At 45.4% G+C, this 25,306-nt stretch overlaps 1 protein-coding gene across 1 annotated transcript in view; it reads left to right on the forward strand.

Annotated features, from left to right (window-relative positions):
- Positions 1–25,306, forward strand: part of LOC138296695 (adhesion G protein-coupled receptor F5-like) — a 578,562-nt gene that overhangs the window by 467,856 nt on the left and 85,400 nt on the right. Inside the window, exon 17 of the mRNA XM_069236067.1 lies at positions 1,245–2,636. Within this exon, the coding sequence (XP_069092168.1) occupies positions 1,245–2,636 (1,392 nt within the window). The remainder of the gene's footprint in view (positions 1–1,244; positions 2,637–25,306) is intronic.

Here is a 25,306-nt window from a genome sequence, read left to right on the forward strand (position 1 = left end):
AAACCAGGCCAGCCTCCCACATAAGGGACTCATGATCAGTAGGGCTGGCAGCGCGTAGTTAACCTTTTAATGCACATGTCAATGTGGCTGTCATCCAGGTGTGAACTATGGTCACTCTGGACTTTTCTTGCCACACAAATTAAAATATGTAAAACGCAGTGCAATCGCGCTGTAATTGAAAATGTAAAAAAACGAGTGCTATCGCACTATGTAAAAACCAGCACGATTGCGCTACGTGGAAAATAAAAAGATAAAGTTGTCCACTAACCATGCTGAAAACATGGAGCCTCGTATGTTTTCAGTAGCTGGCCGGTATGCTCGTGGAGGGCTAAACACCAGAAAAAGCATGGCTTATGCATGCCTTTCACTAATGAAATCAAGCAGATTTTAAAAGGCAAGTCCATGAACCAATTAAAGTAACAGGCGTGATATGGGCGTGGTTAAAAGCCCAAAGAGAGATTACAGCAGGGACAGAGCGCTTGTGCGCTCGACCCTAAAAAGGTAACAAACCCAGGCCTGTGGATGAGGTTGATGCTCCTGGTTTCCTGCCGGAGGCCTATATCAAAGAGACGAATAAATGACCCCTACTTGGGGTCGTCCAGCTTCGACCTGATCCCAGCAACTTTCCAGGATAACAAATGAATTGGTGCCCACACTTTAACATAGATGGCTGATTGAGAGAGAGAGACAGAAACCTCTGGCCTGGCACTGACATTAAAATCAGCAACCCCTGGGGCATGGGAGCTAAGGCCAGTAACCTCCCCACCCCACACCAGGGATTAGAAGGCCCTCAGCCTCTGAGAGGAGAAATACGGGGGTCACGACCCAGTCAGTCTCCCAGAGAGGTATGTGGAATAGTGTTTGGAAGGACGGACCAGCCTTATATGGATTTGATTTAAATTGAATAGTTGTACCAGCGGGGGTGATTTTGTGGGACCCTAGGCCAAGTAACCCCTCCGCAAGACTTCTTGTCTTCAGAGTTCGCTGAATCTGGTCAGACTGCCCTCGTGGCTATGAGATATTTCCAATGATCCTTGCAAACAAAATGTCAGAGCGTATAATCGAAGAACAACTATTAACATTAATTCCTACACAGTTTTATTTTAAGTCATTAACTCCATTACGCCATTATTTTCTATTTTCTGTATTACACGTGTATAACTTACCTTTATTACTATCGCTGATAATGTTTAGTGTCTTTTCAAAAACTGAAGATTTACCCTCTGTTTCTTATTTTATTTTAGAATGTTATCGACATTGTAAGCGTTATTGTGGAAAGCCGCACTGCATGGGAAGATCTAAGACCAGCTGAGAAAATCACAAAAAGCTCTCGATTGTTGAGAGCAACAGAGACATTTGCAAAAAAACTCGAAATCGTCAATAATTCCATAGATATCGAAGCTGAATCTCGGAATATAAGCGTAAAAGGAGCAAACATCACTGCAGATAATGGCATTTACAATACGAAATTCAACTTTAGTGATGCAGCCGGAGACGTGCTAATACCGTCGGGGTTTTTGTCTATTGATACAACTGTTGTCACCATAGCCTACAACTCCTTGGTGGATATTTTGCCCGGGGATAATAATAATACCGAAGTAAATAGCTTGGTTATGTCAACTGTTCTAAATAAGAACATTTCAAAAAATGATTTTAAAATTGTGATGACATTTCCAGTATTCAACAGGTCATTGGTGGAAGCCAGGTGCGTCTACTGGAACTTCAGTCAAGCCAATGGGACTGGCGGATGGGATACCAGAGGGTGTCAGGCAAATGGTACAGGAAATGCTGTTACGTGCACTTGTGATCACCTGACATCATTCTCAATTTTGATGTCATCGAGCAATAAGTTTACAAAGAGTGACAGGGACATGCTAAACTACATCACTTACATCGGCGTGGGCATATCCTTGGCAAGTCTGTTTCTTTGTATAGTAATTGAGGCTCTAGTTTGGAAATCTGTCACCAAAAATAAAACCTCCTACATGCGCCATGTCTGCTTAGTGAACATCGCTGTTTCGCTTCTGATCGCAGATATTTGGTTCCTCGTTGGTGCAAGGATGTCAGATATCCTTGAGGAAGCAGCTAAAAATAACACGTTTACTAACGCGGGTGACGCCTGCGTCGCTGCTACATTTTTTACACAGTTTTTCTACCTCTCGTTATTCTTTTGGATGCTCACTATGGGACTCATTCTCTTTTATCGCATGGTCTACGTTTTCCATGATATGAGCAAGTCGACCATGATGGCGATTTCTTTCTGTCTGGGCTACGGATGCCCCCTCATCATATCAGTTATTACCGTAGCTGTGACTCAGCCCCGGAACCTGTATCGAGAAGAGCTGACCTGTTGGCTCAACTTTACATCCACTAAGGCGTTCCTTGCATTTGTTGTGCCGGCCTTAATCATTGTTGGTGCAAACTTCATCATACTCATCGTGGTCATGGTGAAGCTCCTGCGTCCTTCCGTTGGGGATAAGCCAAAAAAGGAAGAAAAGAGCACGCTAATAAAAATTGCTAAAAGTGTCGCCGTCCTGACTCCGCTCTTAGGCCTGACCTGGGGATTTGGAATTGGAACAATGAGCTCAGGAGATAAAGTGATCCATGGAATATTCGCTGCCCTCAATTCTCTTCAGGTCAGTACATAAGAATTTGCACAACAGGAAATAGTTTAAGTGATGCTATCAGAAAAATAATTGCCTGTTTAGCCAATGCTTGGTGGTGGTTATTGAAGCATGTGCTGTGGTCAATGTACACTGATCTAAACACATGCTCTGGTAGACACAAAATCCTTTATTTCAGTAGTACTTTAGGTTACATGTTGATGCACTGTCTACACATTACCAGAAAAAGGATGGTCTTTCTAATTTACGTTTTAATTGCATGTTTGAGGAGAAAGATCCACAGAATTACAGAGAGCACTGTAGCCTTCACAGGGCAGGTAACACTACAGGGCACAACATATCTCCCATCTTCCACGCAGGTACAATGTAACACTCAATAAAACACACATAGGATCAAGGAATAGAGGGCATACCATGCCGAACATACATAGCAGCAGAAAGAACACAAATACATGCAAATACTGCTCAAAGATTCATAGCTGCAACAGAGATACCAGGAAGAAGATGCTTTCTGGCATACAGAAAACAAACTAAAAGACAACCATTAACAGATACGCTGATTATGGACATCCTACACACGCCTACCATAGTCTGGCATACTGGAAGCAAAGTAAGTATACGGACACACAACAGAAACAACACAAAGCTTTCTAGAATTAACTGCATTTCTTGAGCCCCACACAGTGCATTCTATACTCTGGGGCACAAAACTCAAAGAGGTTCACAGGCTGCCTCCAATTTCCTGAACACACAACATACAGCAACTGGTGATGATAAGCTGTACCTTATGCAGCATACATTGCATATATTGCAACGATTTACGTTTTAAAGAGCATGTAACTGCGAATTTGAAGTATATCAATTAATTACCTAAATCTGGCTCACAATACTACCCACGTTACATACAGATGTATTGAAATCAACTGCATTTTTTAATTTTTAATTGATCCACCATTAGAGTCTGCTGATACGCAACAGTAATTAGCAGACTAAGTGGTCCATAAAATGCATCACATTGAGCGAAAAAACAACCCAACGCCATAATGATCACATTTGATATTATCAGATCTAAGGTAACAGAGACCCAAAAATCTTGGGTAGAAAGAATGAGGTATACAAAAGCACTGGAGTGAGAATTCTCACACTGGTACCCGAAAAGGTATGAGTATTAGGATTAGGGTTATGTTGGTGTAATCTATGGGGTGGGTAGGATGCTAGAATTTAAGTGGGATGAGAAGTTTAGTATTAGGTCGTAGGGAAACCAGGGGAAATCAATACTCAGTGAGGCCATTTCAGATACATGCACACAGACAAACAGAAATGCCATCATACACAGCTTACACAGAGGTATACATATACGCACACACACATATGGTTAGAAAACACTCAAGTGGCTAGGCTGATGCCTGCAGTGAATATATGAATCAATGGATGCATAGCTGTGATTGTAAACAAGTATAAAGAGATGGATGCATTGTTTGTGTGTGCAATACCCACTACAGAAGCAGGCTGCATTGTTATCTTACTAACCCCTTTATGTCCTGTTTGCATCATAACATAGGTATACGGCTTGTGTGAGAAAAAGGGTGAGATCTATTGTTTGGGGGGGCTAGGGTTAGGGGTATTGACAGGCATAAACTACATGTCAGATTTTACAAAATATTACAGTTTATAAAACCAAGATTGTTTAGGGTTAATTTTAAGGTCTGATAAACCTAAAAGGTTGAAGGTTGAGAGTGCGGGGTTGGTAGAAATGGGGTCTTTGATTGACAGTCAGGTTACTCCCTGTTCAAGCAAGGACCCTCACTCTAGTCAGGGTAAAAGAGAATCACCCTTGGCTAACCCCTGCTTACCCCCTTGGTAGCTTGGCAGAGCAGTAGGCTTAACTTCAGAGTGCTAGGTGTAAAGTATTTGTACCAACACACACAGTAACTTAATGAAAACACTACAAAATGACACAACACAGGTTTAGAAAAATAGGAAATATTTATCTAAACAAAACAAGACCAAAATGACAAAAACCCACAATACACAAGTCCAGTTATCAATTAAAAAGCAAAAATAGTCTTTATGTAGTTAAAACACACACTAACACTGTTAGAGTGAAAATGTACCTTAGGTGCATGGGCGAGTGTGTGTCAGAAAGGGCTTACGATGTATCGATTCCACTCACTAGTGGGACCTTGCGTCGTTTCTCCTTTTGTCGGGTCGGGTGCGTCGTTTCTTCTCTCCGCAGGAGAGCGATGCATCGATCCGGTCAGCACTCTCGGGTCCGGGCTGGCCTTGCGTTGTTTTTACACGCCCAGCGGTACTTGCGCCAGAAATCCAGCTGCACGATGATCCGAAAACCACACAGTGCAGGTTGCGATCTCCCAGCCTCCGTTAGCAATGCTGCACGCCATTGCTCCAACATCGATTCTTCGGTCGCGTTTCCAGAGAGCGTCGATTTTCCGCCACAAAGTCGGTGGCGTGTCGTTTCTTCAGCAGCAGATTGGAGTCGCGTCAATCTTTTCCTCGCGTGGATTTCCTCCTCTTAGGCTGCCAGCTTCTCCTTTCAGGGTACCAGGAACTGGATGGGCACCACAGGGCAGAGTAGGAGTCTCACCAGAGACTCCAGGTGCTGGCAGAGAGAAGTCTTTGCTGTCCCTGAGACTTCAAACAACAGGAGGCAAGCTCTAAATCAAGCCCTTGGAGAGTTCTTCTCAAGTTGGAAGGCGCACAAAGTCCAGTCTTTGCCCTCTTACTCTGTCAGAATCAGCAACTGCAGGATAGCTCCACAAAGCACAGTCACAGGCAGGGCAGCTTTTCTTCCTCAGCTCTACTCCAGGCAGAGGTTCTTTTTAGTTTCCAGAAGTGTTCCAAAGTCTGTGGTTTCGTATTCCCTTCTTATACCCAATTTCTCCTTTGAAGTAGGTCCACTTCAAAGTAACGTCTCTTTTGAATGTGAAATCCTGCCTTGCCCAGGCCAGGCCCCAGACACTCACCAGGGGGTTGGAGACGGCATTGTGTGAGGGCAGGCACAGCCCTTTCAGGTGTGAATGACCACTCCTTCCCTCCCTCCTAGCACAGATGGCTCATCAGGATATGCAGGCTACACCCCAGCTCCCTTTGTGTCACTGTCTAGTGTGAGGTGCAACCAGCCCAACTGTCAAACTGACCCAGACAGGGAATCCACAAACAGGCAGAGTCACAGAAATGGTATAAGCAAGAAAATGCTCACTTTCTAAAAGTGGCATTTTCAAACACACAATCTTAAAATCAACTTTACTAAAAGATGTATTCTTACATTGTGAGCTCAGAGACCCCAAACTCCACATGTCCATCCGCTCCCAAATGGAATCTACACTTTAATCAGATTTAAAGGTAGCCCCCATGTTAACTTATGAGAGGGACAAGCCTTGCAACAGTGAAAAACGAATTTAGCAGTATTTCACTGTCAGGACATATAAAACACATTACTACATGTCCTACCTTAACCATACACTGCACCCTTCCCTTGGGGCTACCTATGGCCTAACCTAGGGGTGTCTTACATGTAGGAAAAGGGAAGGTTTAGGCCTGGCAAGTGGTACACCTGCCAAGTCGAATTTACAATTAAAACTGCACACACAGACACTGCAGTGGCAGGTCTGAGACATGATTATAGAGCTACTTATGTGGGTGGCACAACCAGTGCTGCAGGCCCACTAGTAGCATTTGATTTACAGGCCCTGGCACCTCTAGTGCACCTTACTAGGGACTTACCAGTAAATCAAATATGCCAATCATGGATAAACGAGTCACCAATACAATTTACACAGAGAGCATATTCACTTTAGCACTGGTTAGCAGTTGTAAAGAGCTCAGAGTTCAAAAGACAACAGCAACAGGTCAGAAAAAATAGGAGGCAGGAGGCAAAAAGATTGGGGATAACCCTGCATAAACTAAAAAGTTCAACAGGGTTTTAAACTAAAAAGATAAAACATGTAGTTCAGACATTGTGAATAGTGGGTCCAATATAGTGAACCTGAGTCTTTTCTTCCCAAGATTAATTATCCACTCTAATGGCCTGATTTAGGGACTGATATAGATCTTGGTGGTATTACCACCAAGCCTCTTTGGTGGCAGGGCCGAAAAGACCGTCACATCAGCGGTCTTCCGTCTGCTGTATTTAGATGTATTGCGGTTGAGCCGAACACTGCCACAACGGAGTGCTCATCCTAGACACCAGGCAGGTGGGTTCCAGCCGGCCATATTTAGATGTTACGGTTGTACAGGAGGTGTACTGACGACAGTTTGCTGATGGAGGGAAGACATCGCTGAACCCAATGGACATCAGATAATGCCAGTGGATGTGGAATAAAGGTAAGTCACGCACACACACTCTACCCTTTGCACATGCATGCCCGTACATCACACACAACACAACATTATCCATTGCCAGGACACCACAATACAACACCTAAATGCCGCAAACTCACATACATGTACATCCATCACACAACATACACACAATATTGACACTGCACCCACACACAGCACAATCAACACTCTCATCTACACAAACACAAGCACACACAAGCACAATTATACACACCACAACAGTGACCACCACCCAACAACATTCACCTGAATGTGGCACATAGCAACACAACAAACAATGCAACATACACAACAACATCCATGCCATATGCAAGTGTCACACATACTCACACAACCACATTACCCACTACATCTCCCGCTACCTCACCCAGCCAAGTGCATCACACTCACATATACATGTTCTGACTCACAAACACAACTCAAGCACAACATGACAGGTACATGTCCCCTTGCAATGTGCACACATTGACCATCATCCCGCCATCAGCCACTCTTTCCTATGGTGCCGTGGTGACAGATGGGATTCCTTGGTAGAGCTGACGGGACTTAGGCAGGTTAAAGTCTGTGGGACCGCCAACATCTAAATGCAGAGGGCGGACCGCCAAGGCAGCGGGCAACAGCTGACTGTTACTGCCAACATCTAAATCAGGCCCTTGGAGTTTGGCAGACAGATTAATCCGTAACAAACGTTACAGATATCCAATCTGCCGTATTACAATTCCCATAGGATATAATAAGATCGTAACAGGGCGGATGATATATACGTCATGTTTGTGGTGGAGAAACCCAATTCACCAAACTCTAAATCAGACCCTAATTTTTTAAGTCAAGATATAACACAATCACATTCAATGGACACAAAACGTCTTGAAATATACAACAAAGACATGCTTAAGAATTATGAGTTGATATGTCTGAGCATGCTTCTACTACCGGATGTCTAATTATAAACCTCTGTGGCCTTTTGGAGAGCAAATAAAAAAAGTGTCTTATTGGTCAGCCAGCAGGAGAGCATCATGCTGCTGGTAAGACTGTTCCAGACATGCAATTTGAAATTAATCCGCTCAGACATCTACAGGTTTGTACTCTTTTAATGGCCAGATTAAAGTGTCCCAAACTCTACACATCTATGTTACACTTTTGGCTACATTCTTATGGCAATGGGGAAAATAACTCAAACTATACATAAGCCACCCAACAGTTTCTCAGATATATGGCGCCTCCCAATAGACTATTTAACAAGTACCCTTATGACATGGTTGTGCCCACATGAGATGGGATGCCTATAGCTAATTTACTAGGAGTTTATAAGCCAGAGTAGCTTGGATGTAACATTGTATGATTCTGGGCTAATAAAAAAAAAACCAATTTGTGGGGGGCCAGGCCAGCATGCAAGTGGGGTAAGCCACACTTTAGGGGGGCTCTGGTCGCAGAGGACTCTATCCAGGCGCCATCCACCGCACCCGGACCGGGGTACACAAACTGATGACAGAGCGGTGCAGGAAAGAGGGCAAAAGTTGGGTGTCAGCCGGGAACCTGCCCACGTGCCTAGCAAAACAGAGGGGTGACTCGCTGTGGCCTTGCCAAGCCTAGCTGGAGGTGCCATCTTGCTTGCATTCACTGCGCTCGTGGATGACAGGCTGTGAGGCCTTTGCCTAGGTGGGGGAGCCCTGCATGCCACCGTGCACAGACCTGGTTGAAGGCCGTGACTCTTCCAGCCTCTGACTGGCGCTCCTGCCTGGGACACTGCAACAAGCGCACCTGGACCCTGTGCGGCCTGGATGGTAGCATGGACGGTGCGGACCCTGTCAATGACGCGGGTAGCAGAGGAAGAGGTAAGCTGGGGGAGTGCGATGAGGGCCCCATAAAACACACCACTGGAGCTGCAGTGCCTGCACTGCTGGCCATCCAAGCCTCCAGATGACATCTATTGTGGAACAGGCCTTTCGACAGACTGGTGCTGGTGGGCATTGCAGTGTCTGAATAAGGGGCGCCGCTGACTGAGTGGAGCTGGAGCAACATCCGTGGTGACAGTTGGTGCAAGGACAGGCTGCCCAGTCCCACGGCTGCTGGGGAGGATGGTAGGCCCCGGCTGGGCCCTACAAGGCTCCTCTCCACTGCAACTCTCTCTCATTGGGTAATTCCATGAGGCAGTAGGAACAGCACGCCTGACTTGGGCCCTCGCTGACCATTGAAAACCAGTTAGGGGAGCAATACAGCTGGACAGTGGTACCGCGCATCCTTCCCTTTGTCGAAAATCCCGGCCTTGTGGCCCCCGTGATTGAGTGGGGGGTGGTGAGGGGCGTCCTGTTGCTGCTGGGACTCCATGGGCATCTTGTGTGTATGGGCCCCCTGCTGACTCAGCCCATGAACTAACAAAATATACTGGCATCTAGGCTATCTGCCCAGCCTTAACAAACTGGACCAGGTGGGCTTTATCCGTAATCGGCAGGGAGTTGATAACATCCGTAGGGTAGCCCACCTGATTGAGAAAGCCCACTAGCACACAATCCATGCATGCCTTCAGTCATTGATACGGAGAAGGCAATCAACAGAGTTGACTGGACATTTCTCCACTCTGTCTTAGTAAAGGTGGGGCTGGGCCACAGCATGATATCCAAAATAATGGCATCATATGTGGCCCAAATGGCTACTATGTGGGTAAATGGAAGGCTCACAGACCCCATCGCCATAGGCCACAGCACTCACCAGGGATGTCCCTTATTGCCACTTCAGTTTGCCTTAGCAGTAGAACCATTGGCCATCGTGGTGAGTAGTGACAGGTGGATCGAAGGGACTCCTTTTTGGGGGCATAAGCATAAACTTAGTTTACTTCCAGATGATCTCCTCTTAATCTTAACCCAGCCTACCACCTCAATCCCAGCCGTGGTCTCCTGTTTGGAAGCCTTTGCTGCCATCTCAGGGTTCAAAATGAATCTTTGCAAATCGAGGGCACTGAATATTACCCTCCCATAGTCTGACGTTCTTGTGCTACAAGAGCTTGCCCCTTTTAGCTGGGCCTCGGGAAAGATTAGATACCTGGGGCTCTATCTCACACCCACGTTAGAAATTAGGATGAACGCAAACTGGCCGGTACTCAGGTGGGCGCTCCTTGAAGACATCAGAAGATGGCGGCCTCTCCACATATCTTGGCTGGGGTGCATTAACGTGGTTAAAATGAATATCCTCCTGTGGATGCTCTATCTGTTCTAATCCTTTTATTCTCTGATCCTGTGAGAGGACATAATGAAGCTGCAACTAGACTTGCAAACCTTCATTTGGAATTCAAAAGCTCCAAGCCTTTCCAACACTCTTTTGATGCAATCCCAGGAAAGGGGAGACTTGGGATGCCCTAATCTCTTGGATTACTACAGTTCAGCGCACCGCCGATATATGTCGACCTTGACAGCAAGAGAAAGTGTGAGAAAACAGGGCTGATTACAGAGGCCCCCTAACTTTTTTCCCCCATTATTCACTTTTTGCTGGTGTTTTGCTGACTATGATGGTGCCCTGGGTACTGCTAACCAGTCCCAGGGCCTGTGCTCTGCACAAAGTGGATATGCAAATTAGGGTAATTATAATTGGCTATGTCAACCTACCTATAAGTCCCTAGTATTTGGTAGAGCATATAGGTCGAGGGACCCCAGCATAGTTAGTGCACCCATAGGTGCACTGCTGAGGTGCCCAGCGTCATTCTAAAAGCAGGCCTGCCTTGCTGGCTGCTTTTAAATTAAAGTTAAATGCAAATTCGACTTTGGAATTAAAAGTACTTCCAAAGTCTTAAACTACCTTATTTTTACATATAAGTCACCCCTAAAGTGTGCCCTATGTTCCCCTAGGGTTGGGTGCAATGTAATTATAAGCAGGGACCTTACAAAAGTAGTTTTATAAGCCCTGGTGAGGTAAACAGCCAAATTTGTTTTTCCCTCAATGTAGTGAATGGCCTCCATAGGCTAAAATGGGGAGACTTTTTGTTAATTAACAAAGTGTCAGATACCTGGAGTTTGGTATCAAATTAATTGTAATAATAAATCCCTCAACTTTCAATTGTTGGATTTAATATAACTTAGATAAGAATTTTAAACTCTACCTAAAAGTTGCAAACGTCAGCTCTGTGGTGCCCTTCTTTGATTGGCCAGCCTCTGGCAGCCTGGCCAGGCTGCATGATGAGGTGTGAAGCAGCCTGGGCTGAACACAAAGGACGTGCCTGGGGGAGGAGAGCTGCCTCAGCAGATAGGGAAGCAGGAAGGGGGAGGGCTGCCAAACTGGTCTTCAAAGGAATGGAAGGACATTTGGAGCAACCCAACACATCCCTCGCATCCTGCAACCCCATACAATTAGGTGCCCCCTTGATTAGATTAAGTGAGGGCAGGAGAGGGGTGTGTTTAGGATTTTTAGCCACACCAGTGGCTGGGCTCAGCCAGAGGGTACTTCCAAAAATCAGTTACAGACATGATGGATTTTTGAAGAATGTAGCTACCTGGGATTGATTTTTGCCACACTTCCCAGGAAGTGGTCATCAAAGGGGGAAGGAGCCTGCCTGGTATTGGATACCCAGGACCCCCCTGTTTTTCACCCAGGAGCAAGTACAAATATGTCAGAGCTGCACCCACACCTCAAATCCCTACCAGATTCGTACAAGTAAGAACATCAGGAGAAGAAGGACTGCCCTGCTGGACCCCTGACCTGCACCTGGACACAGCACTCTGAAGGACTGCAGCAGCTGCACACTCGGGCTCCAGCACAATAAGGACTTTGCCTGGCTTCAACTGGTTGAAAGAGGGATTCCCTGTTTGCTACAGGTGAAAAATTGCTAACCAGTGTCCCCTGTCTCATATCCTGAAGAAACTGACCAGCTGACCACTGTCCAGTAGCCAATTTGGAGTTTAAGCCAGGTACATTCTGGGAGTTGTAGTCCGCACCCTTAAGGAGCAACTCGGAGCTTCTGGAACCTGGGGGTGAGCTGTAGATTCCAAAAGATCTTTAAAAAACCTTCTGGAAGAAGATCCAGAAGTTTAGAGAAGATTGGAGAACTGTTAGAAATGGGGTCTTTGGTTGGCAGTCAGATTACCCGTGGTCCAAGCAAGGACCCTCACTCTAGTCAGGGTAAAGGAGTATCACACTCAGTTAACACCCGCTCACCCCCTTGGTAGCTTGGCACGAGCAGGCAGGCTTAACTTCAGAAGCAATGTGTAAAGTATTTGTACCAACACACACAATAACATAGTGAAAACTCTGCAAATTACACAATTCAGGTTTAGAAAAATAGGTAATATTTATCTAAACAAAATGACAAATATCCAACATACACAAGTCAAGATATGAATTTTCAAAAGAATAAGAGTCTTAATCCTTAGTAAACAGTGGGAATGCTGTTGTTACACAAAGTACCTGGTTAGCGTAAAAAATAAAGCCACACAGACGAGCGTGCACCAAAAAAAGTCGGCGAGGCCGTGCGTTGTTTCCTTCTCCGGTTGGGTCGGTGATGCGTCGTTTTTCTCCTGCAAGATAGTGATGTATCGATTTCTGGACTGGGCACCTCGGATCCGTGCAGAGTTGGGTAGACTTGGACGCCCAGGGACGATTTGTGGAAAATCCAGTTGCACGGTATCAGAAAACCACGCTGCATGAGGTTTGCTTTGTTACCAGCCTCTGTTAGCAGGTGTTACGCGTCATTTCTCCAGCTGTGTTGCATCAATCTTCCAGCCGCCATGCAGGTGGAGTGTTGATTTCAGCCGCGAATCCGGCGGAGCATCGTATATCAGCTGCGTCATGGAAGGTGCGTCAAACATTTCTCCGCACAGCGGTATGTGCGTGGATTTTCAGTCCATACTTGCCAACTTCACTTTACAAGGGCCCAGGAACTGGATAGGGCATCACTTGGCAGTGTGACGCTGCGCTCTACCATGGAGTCCCTTTTTGGGCTGCGGTCGGGCTGCCGCTCCGACTATAGGAGCACCGGCATCGCCGCGGCTTGCATTTTTGTGTTCCTATTTTTGCGGCGTGGCCCAGAAAGCACATTTTGTGCTCTAGGTCGCACCGCTGCCCCAGCCTGCCTCCCTGATATTTACCATTACTTACCTCTGGGGAATATCCTCTTCTTTCCTCCTTTTTTCTTCTTCTTTTCTTCCAATTTCATTTCTTTCCTTGTTCTGGTGTCCATGTTGTCTTTTTTCTTGGTGTTCTTTTTCCCAGCATACCTTTTTCTTTTTCCTTTTCTACTGGTACTTTTTTCCTTTTCTTTTCTCTTCGGCCTTTCCCAATCCAAGATGGTGTTGCTCTTTCTTCCTGTTTGTCACTTCCTGTTTCTTGGTATATAAGTCCTTCAGTTCTTGTCTTGCTTCCGTTGCAAATACTTCCGCTTGGTGGTGATCATCGCTCCTGTTTCTCCGTGTTTTTTCCAGTTCCTGTTGCTCTTTGCAAGAGATTATTCAATTTTTTCCTTTTTTCATTATTTATTTTTCCTCTTTTTCAGGAGTTCCTGTGTAGAGGTTTTTCCCCACATTTTGGGGTTTTTCCTCTGGGACTCCTTTTGGAGGGTATGGTCTGCTTTGACGTTTCCAGTCAAGCAGCATCGTGGCTACTAGAAAGGGTCGCCTCTATCTTGGTCAGTCCAGAACTAGTAGAAGACCGGGGCTCCTTCAAGTGCTTCAGCCAACGGTGGCAAGCAACGTGCAGACCGTGACAGTCATGGCAGGAGTCTCAGCAGAAAGTCCAGGTGCTCGCAGGGTAAGCCTTTGATGGCCCAGAGACTTCAACAACAGGAGGCAAGCTCAGTTCAAGCCCTTGGAGATTCTTCTCAAGCAGGAATGCACAACAAAGCCCAGTCTTTGTCCCCTTTTACAGGCAGAAGCAACAACTGCAGGATAGCCCAACAAAGCACAGTCACTGTCAGGGGCAGCACTTCTCCTCAGCTCTTCAGCTTCTCTCCTTGGCAGAGGTTCCTCTTGATTCCAGAAGTGATCTGATTTTTAGGGGTTTTGGGTGCTCTTCTTATACCCCTTTCTGCCTTTGAAGTAGGCCTACTTCAATGAGAAGTCTCTGTTGCTTTCAAGATCCTTCCTTGGCCAGGCCCCAGAAACACACCAAGGGGCTGGAGACTGCATTGTGTGAGGGCAGGCACAGCCCTTTCAGGTGTAAGTGACCACTCCTCCCCTGAGCCCAGGTGGCCCATAAGGATATGCAGGCTACACCCCAGCTCCCTTTTTGTCTCTGTCTAGAAAGAGGTGCAAACAGCCCAACTGTCAAACTAACCCAGACAGGGAATCCACAAACAGACATAGTCACAGATTGTTTAAGCAAGAAAATGCCCACTTTCTAAAAGTGGCATTTTCAAACACACAATCTAAAAACAAACTTTACTAAAAGATGTATTCAGGGACCCTAAACTCCATATTTCTTTCTTCTCCCGAAGGGAATCTAAACTTTAATAATATTTAAAGGCAGCTCCCATGTTAACCTATGAGAGAGATAGGCCTTGAAACAGTGAAAACCGCATTTGGCAGTATTTCACTGGTAGGACATGCACAACACATAAGTATATGTCCCACTTTTTACATACACTGCACCCTGCCCATTTGGCTACCCTGGGCCTACCTTAGGGGTGCCTTACATATATTAAAAGGGAAGGTTTAGGCCTGCCTGGCAAGTGGGTACAGTTACCAAGTCAAATTGGCCGTTTGAAACTGAACACACAGACACTGCAGTGGCAGGTTTGAGCCATGTTTACCGGGCTACTAATGTGGGTGGCACAACCAGTGCTGGATGCCCACTAGTAGCATTTGAATTACAGGACCTGGATACCTCTAGTGCACTGTACTAGGGACTTATTAGTAAATCAAATATGCCAATCATGGAAAGTCAATTACACATACATTTTACATAGGAGCACTTGCACTTTAGCACTGGATAGCAGTGGTAAAGTGCCCAGAGTAACAAAAACAGAGTCCAGCACACATAAACAACCTGGGAAACAGCAGCAGAAAGTTAGGGGAGACCACACCAAGGATGCCAAATCTAACACGTGTACCCCCCAGCTGAAAGTAGGGAGCAACTACCCAACCTCATGGGAGATCTCATCACTAAGTCGTAAGAATCTGGACAGACCATCAGCATTGGCTTGTTCTGTACCAGGGCGGTGGTCAACAGTAAAGTCCATCCCCTGTAGGGAAATGAACCACCTCAACCATTTTGGATTCTCACTCCTCATCTGCATTAACCATCTGAGGGGCCTGTGGTTGGTCTGAACCCGGATGTAAGTCCCAAACAAGAAGGGTCTTAGCTTCTTCAGCACCCAGACCACAGCAAAAGCTTCACGCTCTATTGCACTCCACCTACGTTCCCTGGGAAGTAACCTCCTGCTATTGAAGGCTACAGGTTGATCCAGGCCTTCCTCACTATGCTATGAAAGCACTGCTCCTATACCATGCGCTGAGGCGTCTGTTTGCACAACAAACTCATTGGAGTAGTCAGGTGTCTCAGCACAGGGACCACCAGCTGCCAAGGGCAAGGAGGCACCACCAGCTGCCAAGGGCAAGGAACAACCACCAGCTGCCAAGGGCAAGAATGCACCACCAGTGGCGTGGCCGGACCGAGATCGAAGATGGCCGCTTAACCCCGGAGCTCCGTGTCGGGTCGGACACGAGGGGGTGGCGGGGGCCGAACAGTGGCAGCTGAGAACATGCATCGCCCTCCGGGGGCTTCCTGAGACACCAGTGCCTCAAATGTCTCCGCGACCAGAATCGGAGGAGATAAGGCAGAGCCAGAGGGGGAGATCCGAGGCCGTAACGCGACCGGGACTACGAGGCCTGCGCCAGGGGCGGAGTCGCATCTTGGCATCCGGCAAGGCCCAGCGAGAGTCGGCCTAGCAAGGAGACCCGCCTCACCGCTCCGCCGAGACCGCAACAGGACCGGACCAAGAGGTACGGAGCGGAGGGGCGGCGGGAGGACCCGCTGCGTGTTTCTGCAGACGGGGTCTGCTCTGCCCCGAAGACGGAGGAGCGTCTCCCAGGGCCAGAGGAGCGCGGCCCGGCGGGGTGAGGGCGGCGCCCCCCCTGCCCGTTTACGAGGGCCTTCACGAAGCTTTGTGAAGCCACACAGCACGATCCCCCTGGACACAGAATTTCCCTCCCCCCCTTTCCTCTCTTGTCGGCGGCTCGCTCTCTCCTTCTGGTGCTGCTCCCCCGCCGGGAGCTTGCCAATCAACGCCAGTTGGAGAGCAGAGGAAGATGGACTTACAGCAGACAGTAAAAACAATAGGACATCACCCCTGGTGCTCCCCCCCATACGCATAAGGCAATAGCTGGAAAATCTTACAGGAAAGGGGGAAAACTAAACAAAACAAAACAAACAAGGATAACTAAAACAACTAAGAACAACTAACAATGCTCACGGGGAGAGAGGAGGGAAGAAAGGCCCCTTCTATTTACATCCCATGAGGCTCTGTCCTCAAGAGAAGAGACAGACCCTGACCAGAAAGAGCCCTTGAGAGGAGAGGCTGGGAGTAAGGAAACTGCCACAATCCCAGAGACTGGAACAAATTTGCCCTCCAAGAATGGGGATCATTGCCCTCGCTCAGCATCAGTAAACTGCCCAGCAGCGTTGCATATCCCAGCACAACCATCAGATACTCCCCCCCCTCATCAGTGACTTGTAAAAGGCGCCCAGAGAGGGAAAAGATGTCCACCCTCACAGAGACCCAAAGGGGTGTCGGAGCCGCCAAGTTGAACATTGACCTCTCCTCACGGCGCTTCAGCCTTCCACGCAACTATAAGGGCACGAACATCACCCTGCGACCTGAGCCCTCGCACCTTGCCCTTGTTGTTATCGTCATGGCTTTTAAGCGGCGAGCAAAGCACTGTCCTTAAGGTTAACAAAAAGCGAGGCAAGAAGAGGACCTTCTGAATACCCCTGGGTTGCTGCACTCAGTAAAACATAAAAAACAAAAAAAACACTATTCAACACAGCCCCAATAAGGAGAATATAATTCTGCAACGCACACAGGGGGACTGAACACGGGTCAGGTCATGCTTCCTCACTCCCATCAATCGCCCAAAGAGACAGAACAGAAGGGACAAGGACCCCTGAATCTACAAGGCCTGCCCTACAGACTAACACTGAGATGCCCGGAGGTAAATCTGGTCAAAAACCCGTAGGTAAACCGGCACGTCAACTATTATTCTCAGAGGCGCTCCAACACAAATATACCGCGTCCCCAACAACAGAACCGGCCGCGGCCCCAAAGCTAAACCCACCTTCAGTGATGGCAGGCGGGGACCAGCCTGCGACTATGGAACGGATACTGCAGGAAATTACTGCTGTCAGCCGCAGGATAGAGGGAATGGATGCTTTCATCTCCTCTCGGACACTGGAAACTAAATCCATACGGACCGACATCGCAGGCTTTCATTCACGGGTGATGGGGCTGGAGAGCAGTGTGGAGACTCTGGAGACCCACATGTCCACAACACAGGATAGAGACCAAGACCTTTCTTATCTACGAAGTAAAGTGACTGACCTGGAAGACAGAAGCAGGAGGGACAATATCCGCCTCCTCAGAATCCCAGAGAATGAAGAAGGCACAGATGTACAGACCTTTCTCAGCTCAACTATACCCAAGCTAACATCACTAGAATTTGAACCACAGCTGGAATTTCAACGAGCACACAGAGTGGGCCCGAAGCGCCAGGAGGGGGCCCTGAGACCCCGACCGATCATCGCCTGTTTGTTGCGTCACTCCCAGACCCGTCAGATCCTTCAAGCTTCACGAACCCACAGGCCCTTTCGGATGGACAACCTTGAGGTCCGTATAACAGCCGACTTCTCTAAAGACACCACCAAGCGCAGGAAGGCCTTCTTATCCTTAAGGCCTCGACTTCGCCAACTGGAGGTCAAATACGATCTGTTCAACCCCGCGAAACAGAGGCCAAAAGTTAGGGGAGACCATGCCAAGGATACCAAGTCTAACAAGAACTTTTTGCAAAAAGCTTTATAGAGGGACAGACCTGCTGTGGCAACTCTAGCTGGCTTGCCTCAACTGGGACCCTGCAGGTTCGTCCCGCTGAAGAAAATCTCTGAAAAGGTGACCAGTCTAAACGTAAAAAGTTGACCAGGACCTCCAGAGCAGTGTATCCAAAGAGGGCTCCAGCGGCGTCGGATCAAGATTCAGGTTCGGCCCGGTCAAAAGTTTTTCATCTGGAAAAATCATCTAAGTTTGAAGATAGAAATCTTCAATGAGGGCTCCGGCGACGCGAATCCAAGGAAGGGCTCCAGGGTGGTTGGATCGGACTGGCTACTTCGTCCCGCTGAAGAAAATCTTCAAGCAAACGACTAAGTCCGAAGGTGAACTTTTGTCTGAGGCCTCCCGCTTGCTGTAGCCGATCAGGGCTCCATCGCTATCAACCTTAAACTTTGACTTTGCCCTGGTCGTGGTGCGACCAGATGACCTAATTGGTGCTATCCGTTACTATGCGCTAAAAAACAATAATTCTTTAAAAATTAATATCTCTGGTTCTCCTTATCCGGTTTTATTTGTTTTGGTGTCATTTTAAAAATAAAAAGATAATATATTATTGTAAATTGGTGTTGTGTTTTTATTGTGTTTTGTCTTTTACTTATTTACTGTTTTGTGATTTTTAAATGCTTTACATACTTGTCTCCTAAATTAAGCCTTGTCGCTCGTTGCCAAGCTACCAAGGGTTGAGCTTGGTTTAATTTATTGAGACCTAACTGGACCTAAGTGGAGGTTAAGGGCCTATTGATAAGTGCAGGTACTTATCTGCCCTTTCCAATAATCCACTTTCCAACAGAAAGCAAGTCATTGGCTTCATTTGGATAGGGTGGTGGCATGCTACCCCCTGTGGCACCTGGCTTGGCTCCCCCGCCACACTAAATCACGCAGCACCTACCTTGCCATGCCGACTAGGACAGTTCTGAATGTATGGGACAGACTGGTAACATCGAAGGGACTGACCATCTTCCCCTCGCCAAACAACCCATTAGCATGCAACCCTGCCTTCCCCCCGACACTTGCACCTCACACTTTTGGCACTTGGATAGACGCTGACTGTAGAACATTTCAAGACCTTTTCCAGGGTGATAACATGAAGATGTTTGAGCAATGTAAACACTGGGCCCTACATTCCTCCGTATACCCCAGAAGAGTCTGCCCATATACCCCCCTTTGAATCACTCATCAGGGCCTATGACAGCTCCTGGGGACCAATACATATCATACTCTACAACACTACACATCTCCCCAAACATACCCTTATCAGTGACAGTGGGTGACAGTGCCTGATAAAGACATCTCCCCTAAGTAATGGGACAGACTGTGGTGGTACATTCCTAAAACTTACTGCAGTCTTTTCCTTAGAGAAACCACATATAAGCTCCTGTATCAATGGTATTACACCCCTTCACAACTGTCTACTATCTATCCTGTCACTTTGGACTCTTGTTGGAGAAGCGACACGGAGCGTGGTGGCTTCCCCCACATTTAGTTCACCTGCTCTTTGATCTCTATACTCTGGAAAGAGGTCCTTAGTCATATCAAAGACACTGTAGGGTTCTTCCTACCAGTTACAGCAGTTCTTGGGCGATGGCCCACTCATTTGACAGCCATGACTAACACAGACTGGACTCTTTTTAGTTATATGTTGCATGCTTGCAGTCAACTAATTGTCCTACTTTGGAAGCAGAAAGCACCACCCTCTCTGACTCAGTGGTTTATCCGCCTTTGGCACCTGATGTCAATGGAGATGATCTCCTATAGCTTGTCCCTTACTGATGATATTTTTTAGGCAACCTGGCTGCCATTGATAAGTTAACTCTCCCGTGTAAAGTTTACCTGCTTCAACCCACCCCGACTGCAAGTGCTACAACTCTTCTTTTGACACCTCACCACCCGAACGTATGTCAGGAACCTGGATCGCCCCACCCTCGCAGCACATAGCTACACATCTATGTTAGTACATGATGATCTGCTAATGTTTATTGTTGACGATTACCTGCAATCCTTGGTGTACCCTTCCTGTGACTCTATGCAAGCACAGGAGGATATAATAAATGTTCAGCATTATATGGAATGGTTTTATCTATTAATGAGAATACACTAACCGAAGTTCATTGTACCCATGTACTACACGTCGTAAGGAGTGCTAGCGCGCCTTGTCCTTAGTAAGTAAAGTTACAAAGGGACGCGTATAGGTCGATGAATCTTTTGGATCACATAGGGTATCCTAGTTAAGTGTAGTGAGTAAGAAACATCCACAATAATAATTTTTATCAACACGTAATACCAAAGACTAATCTAATAAGAAAATACCATCACTCATAGGAAGGCTAGTTTGTTTCATTCCCTATTAATTACAATTCTAATCAAAAACCTTTATTCAACGAAACCATGATTACCAAACCTTATTAGCAACATGAGCAATGAATTATCAAGATTTTTATTAATATGCAACCAACATTAATCAAAGCATAGCAATTCATGAGCATTGAATAATTCAGCAATATGTCAGTCAGTTCAAGTCAAAGTCACCATTAGTCACCCTTGTCAGCCTACCTATCTCCAATTAGCATCAGCATGTGGGTCTTCATGCGAAAACAATTTAGTCAAAAATCATTATTTTGGAAAAGTCTAACTCAAAGAGAAAAACATTTTAAAACAGCGCAGTTGGTACCTTGAAAGAAAAATAATTAATTAGTCAGTCAAGTTATAGCTACCTATCCAAGATAGATCAGCAACGAGTCAGTCTTCGTCTCCAGGTCATCAGTCATCAGCAAGGCTCGGGCTCACAGGAAGCAAACCCAAGTTTTTCTTCGTTCTGATTTTTCCTTTCATGTCATGACTTTTTATTAGGGTCTCTCAGTCCGTCCCACAATTTGTCAATTGGTCAGCCTTATCAGGGGTTATGACTCTAACCTATAATTGTTGTTTACCACTTGTCTATGTTATTTTGAGAGTCAAGTTCCATTAACATGATTGGTTCTTCTGTTGATGAAAACATCATCCGGCTCTTCAGGTAACAAAATTGTTGCCCCCAGCTTTTAGTCAGTAGCTCCGTTGTTCAAGTCCTGGGAAAGTACATTTAGCCTACTCTACACATAATTGTATCAATTTGTTCTGATCGTCTCCTGTCTGCTGGTGAGTTTGCAGTTTTCTCTAGCAGAGCTCGTCAATGAACTCTGTACAGTTCAAGGTTCTTTTCTCCAGTTCCAGTCCTCGGCGGCTCATCGCGTCTCCACGTTTAAGCAAGCAAGGCCCAGCGCCGGCCAGGCCTCTGGTTTGGCTAAATTTAAGAACATGAAGCATCACAAACATAGATTATATCATCAGTTATAGTATATTAATATAAAGATTTTATGTTTTCGCATTATTTAGTACTGTTAACACAAATGATGACCACTCCCCGTGGGCACATTTTGCACATTACACGTTATTTTCATTTATTAGTTTTCAAATGTCATTTTTCTCATTAGTATTTATACGCAAATCATTAGAATATTTTCATATTAGCATATCTGCTGCAACAGGGGGAGCTGAGTGTCCTCAGCGCACAGCATTGTTTGTAATGATAACAATTAATAAAGAGATTCTAAATTGTGATTCTGATTGTTTTATGGTGGGGATGCCTTGAAAGTTTGTGCATGCTCATAAACTCGTGAGTTGGTGGGAAAACACAAATGGATTCTTGATTCATTCTTACCCTTGGGTGTAATGGGAAGGGATTAACCTATAAAATTCATGGGACCTTCAGGGTAGGAGTACGTGATCAGGGAATTTTGCACAAGCACATGTACATGGCAAATTGCTTGTGTAAAATGGGATTATTATCCTGCTGTAACAGTCCCAGCTTTACAAGCAAGTTGACAGAAACCTTTCTGAATGAGAAAAAAATAATGCATGTACTCCTAATGTAGGAGGACATCGTCTATTTGTAGTGAAATATAAATCTTATACAGTATAAGTATACAGCTACAGGGGCCCATAAAGCTATTAGAACTTTCCGCCCCATCAGGACAGAATGTTCTAATCAGTAAAATAAAGACCTAGCCCGAGGGGGTTGAAATCCCCTTGGGCTCTGTGAGAGCTTTCTTCACAGCAACAGCTGTGAAAAGACAAACATTGGAATGTTGGCGCTCTGGGCTTTTACCAGCCATTAGAAGCCCGTAGCTACTCCATTGTCTTCAATGTAGCTTCAGCATTCCAGTGTTCTAATCACCATTAGTAAATTGAGCTCTTGATACCAGTTGTTAGAGCTAAAATAATATAAAAAGGGGCGATAGTGGACCCAATGTATGATTTGTAAATTGATGGTTATCATATTAATTTGTAACGTTTAAGCTTGAAAAACCAAATAAATATTGCAGACTCTATTCAAAACTTAATACAGTATGCCTTTAAAAGATCATTAGTAATAGGCGAAAAATAGAAACGTGCAATGAAGACAAATCCATGTCAAAATTTTGAGTTAACCACTTGTCATGTCACTGAATTCCATTGAGGATAATTGCATGCAACTTTATCTTATGTGCGTAGACTGAAAAGCTGGCTTCAATCTGCACTCTTGAACTACTTTTGAAATCCTTATTTAAAATATGTTCAGATCTGTCCTCACTAACATTGGGGCAACAACTGGATCTTACTTAATTGGCGTCACTTTTAAAATGCAAGATGTTCACATTGTTTAACAGAAAACCTTAATGCCATGGCCTTGGTTCATTGTGATTTATATTCCATCTTTCACTTACCTCTGCTGTTGACACTGATTTGCGTAAGAACTAAACCTCTTTGATTTGGTTAGATTATGGCTGTATAGTAATTTAAAATACAAATATAGACATAGCGGAATTACTGAATTACATAAAAAGTAGGCCTCACATAGGGCCAGATTTACGAGCCCTAATGCCACCAGAGTATCTCTTTTTGTGACGCTCCGGTGGCGCTGTGCCATATTTACAAGGTGGCATTAAGCCACTTTTTGTGGCTTAACATCACCTTTTAAATATGGCCCCTTCACACGCAGCACTTTGCATGGAAGGGGATTACAATGGGTGTTGCTGTGGGCGTTCCACCGCAACACCCATTGCATTTTGATGCTATCCCAGATTTACGAGATTTCGTAAAATCTGATGCAGCGCCAAAATTTAACGCCACCCTAGGGGTGGCATTAGAGTGGCGCAATGAGGAGAAATGCTTTATCATCATTATTAGCTTTATTTCGGTAAATATAAATACCATAAAAGCACATCACACAAAAAAGGAACGGCAAGCTACATGATAAACAATTTAAGTCATAAAAGATTGAAAAGGAGAGAAAAAAGAAAAAATAAATATTTACACATAAGCAGTTCCCTCATGGAAAATCGCACCTTATAGTTATGTAAAAACACATTATAGGTAAAAGAATAAAATACAAGCCTGGCAAACCATATCAGATAAAAAGGACATTTCTATTTAAAAAATTACTAAGAAAAATAAAAACAGCAGGTAGGGAATGCATCTGAACCAATAAAAGTGATATGTGCATACAATGATAAATCCATCAATTGTTGTTTACCACATTCATTGTTAAATTTCCCTCTGCTTTTTTAAGCGTGTTCAGTCTGATACGCCAGATTGAGTCTAAATATTTTGACAAACAACAAACCACTAAAACCGATGAATCAGATTTAAAAATTCTCAAAGCTAGCAAGCAGTTTTTAAAACCCTTACTTCTGCACAGAGGAATAATCCAACGGGCTCTTTGTTTGGAGTATGCGGGGCATTGGAAGAGAATATGAGTTACTGATTCTTCTCTGGCACAGCCCATCGGACACATCTTAGAAGAACAACTAAAATTAGACCATTTATAAGTGAGGGAACGCAAAGGAAGAGAGCCCACCCTGAATCTAATGTATAATGAACGAGCAAACGGAGAAGATACTATATCCATATATTGTGCAAATTCATAATGGCATTTAAAATATAAAAAGTTTCCCGTCATGGATGATGACGAGACAGCGGACAATTGGGAAAGTTGAACGTGGAGCCAGAAAGCATCCTTTAGTGTCTGGGTTGCGTTCTTAGGGATAGATAATGGTTCCTTCCAATAGGACCCCAAACCAAGAAGCGAGAGGGTCCTTTCTACATATGCACACCACTTGATTTTGGAGCTAGTGTTGTTGGCCATCAAGTTAGCTAGCGCACATCTATAATGGACAAGAGAATCTGATGACCATAAGCGAATCCAGTACAACAGGGGCTTGAGTGCAACGATCTGGCTAATAGAAGGGAGATTTAGGTCCATGCGTATTGGGAGCAGTGGGGTACTGGAAGGAACTCTTAGCAATGACCTTAAGAAAGAGTTCTCCACTTTTATCAAATCATCCAGGCAACAGTGGCCCCACAGTTCAGCTCCATAGATTGCTCCCCCTCTTGCTTGTAGTTTATAAATTTCTACTGCGGGCGTCATGGCAAAGCTAGGAGATCTAGCTGCAAATCTTGCAATGCCACTCGCTCGCTGTTGCAATCGTAAAGTTGCCTTCTGGATGTGGCGCTGCCACTTGTGCGAGTCTTCTAGTTTCAGGCCTAAATAATCAAAATCGCTGACTCTTTCCAGCGCGGCACCCTCTAAATAGATAGGTCGTCTCATTCTGCCTTTCCTATCGCCAAACACCATGCACTTGGTTTTTAATCGGTTGATTTCGAGCCCATAATCATTGCAATAGTCAATGAATCTTGAAAGCAGGGTTGAAAGGCCTGTGGCTGTTTGAGAAACCAGCAGGGTGTCATCGGCAAAAAGAAGGCAGGGGATCTTCTGCCCTCCTATTTTAGGCGAGTCGTTAGAGCACTCCATAAGATAAGGGATGCATGCGTTTATGAAGAGAAGGAATAAGGTAGGGGCAAGAACACAACCTTGTCTTACACCTCGGGCAGTAAGGAATTTTTCTGTTAATTCACCTTGTGGGCCCCATCTAATTCTACCATAGTTGCCAGTGTAAAGATCCCTGATAATATTTAAAATAGAGCACGGGACTCCTATTTTAGACAGAACTTCCCACAGTTTGTGGCGGGGTACTAGATCAAAGGCCGATTTTAGATCTACAAATGCTACATATAGGTGGCCTAAGTCAACATCGACAACTTTCCATTTAATAGAAGTAAAACGAAATATCTGATCTAATGTGCTAATTTTTTCTCTGAAGCCCGCTTGTAGATGATTTAAGATTTGATTTTCAACTAGCCACTTGTTCAGCCTGCTCAACAACTGATAACAGAAATTTTTTTGAAGGTTGTCGAGGAGGCTGATGGGTCTATAATTACCCGGGTTGTT

Source organism: Pleurodeles waltl, chromosome 5, assembly GCF_031143425.1.
Source record: "Pleurodeles waltl isolate 20211129_DDA chromosome 5, aPleWal1.hap1.20221129, whole genome shotgun sequence".
In the NCBI taxonomy this organism is placed as follows: domain Eukaryota; kingdom Metazoa; phylum Chordata; class Amphibia; order Caudata; family Salamandridae; genus Pleurodeles; species Pleurodeles waltl.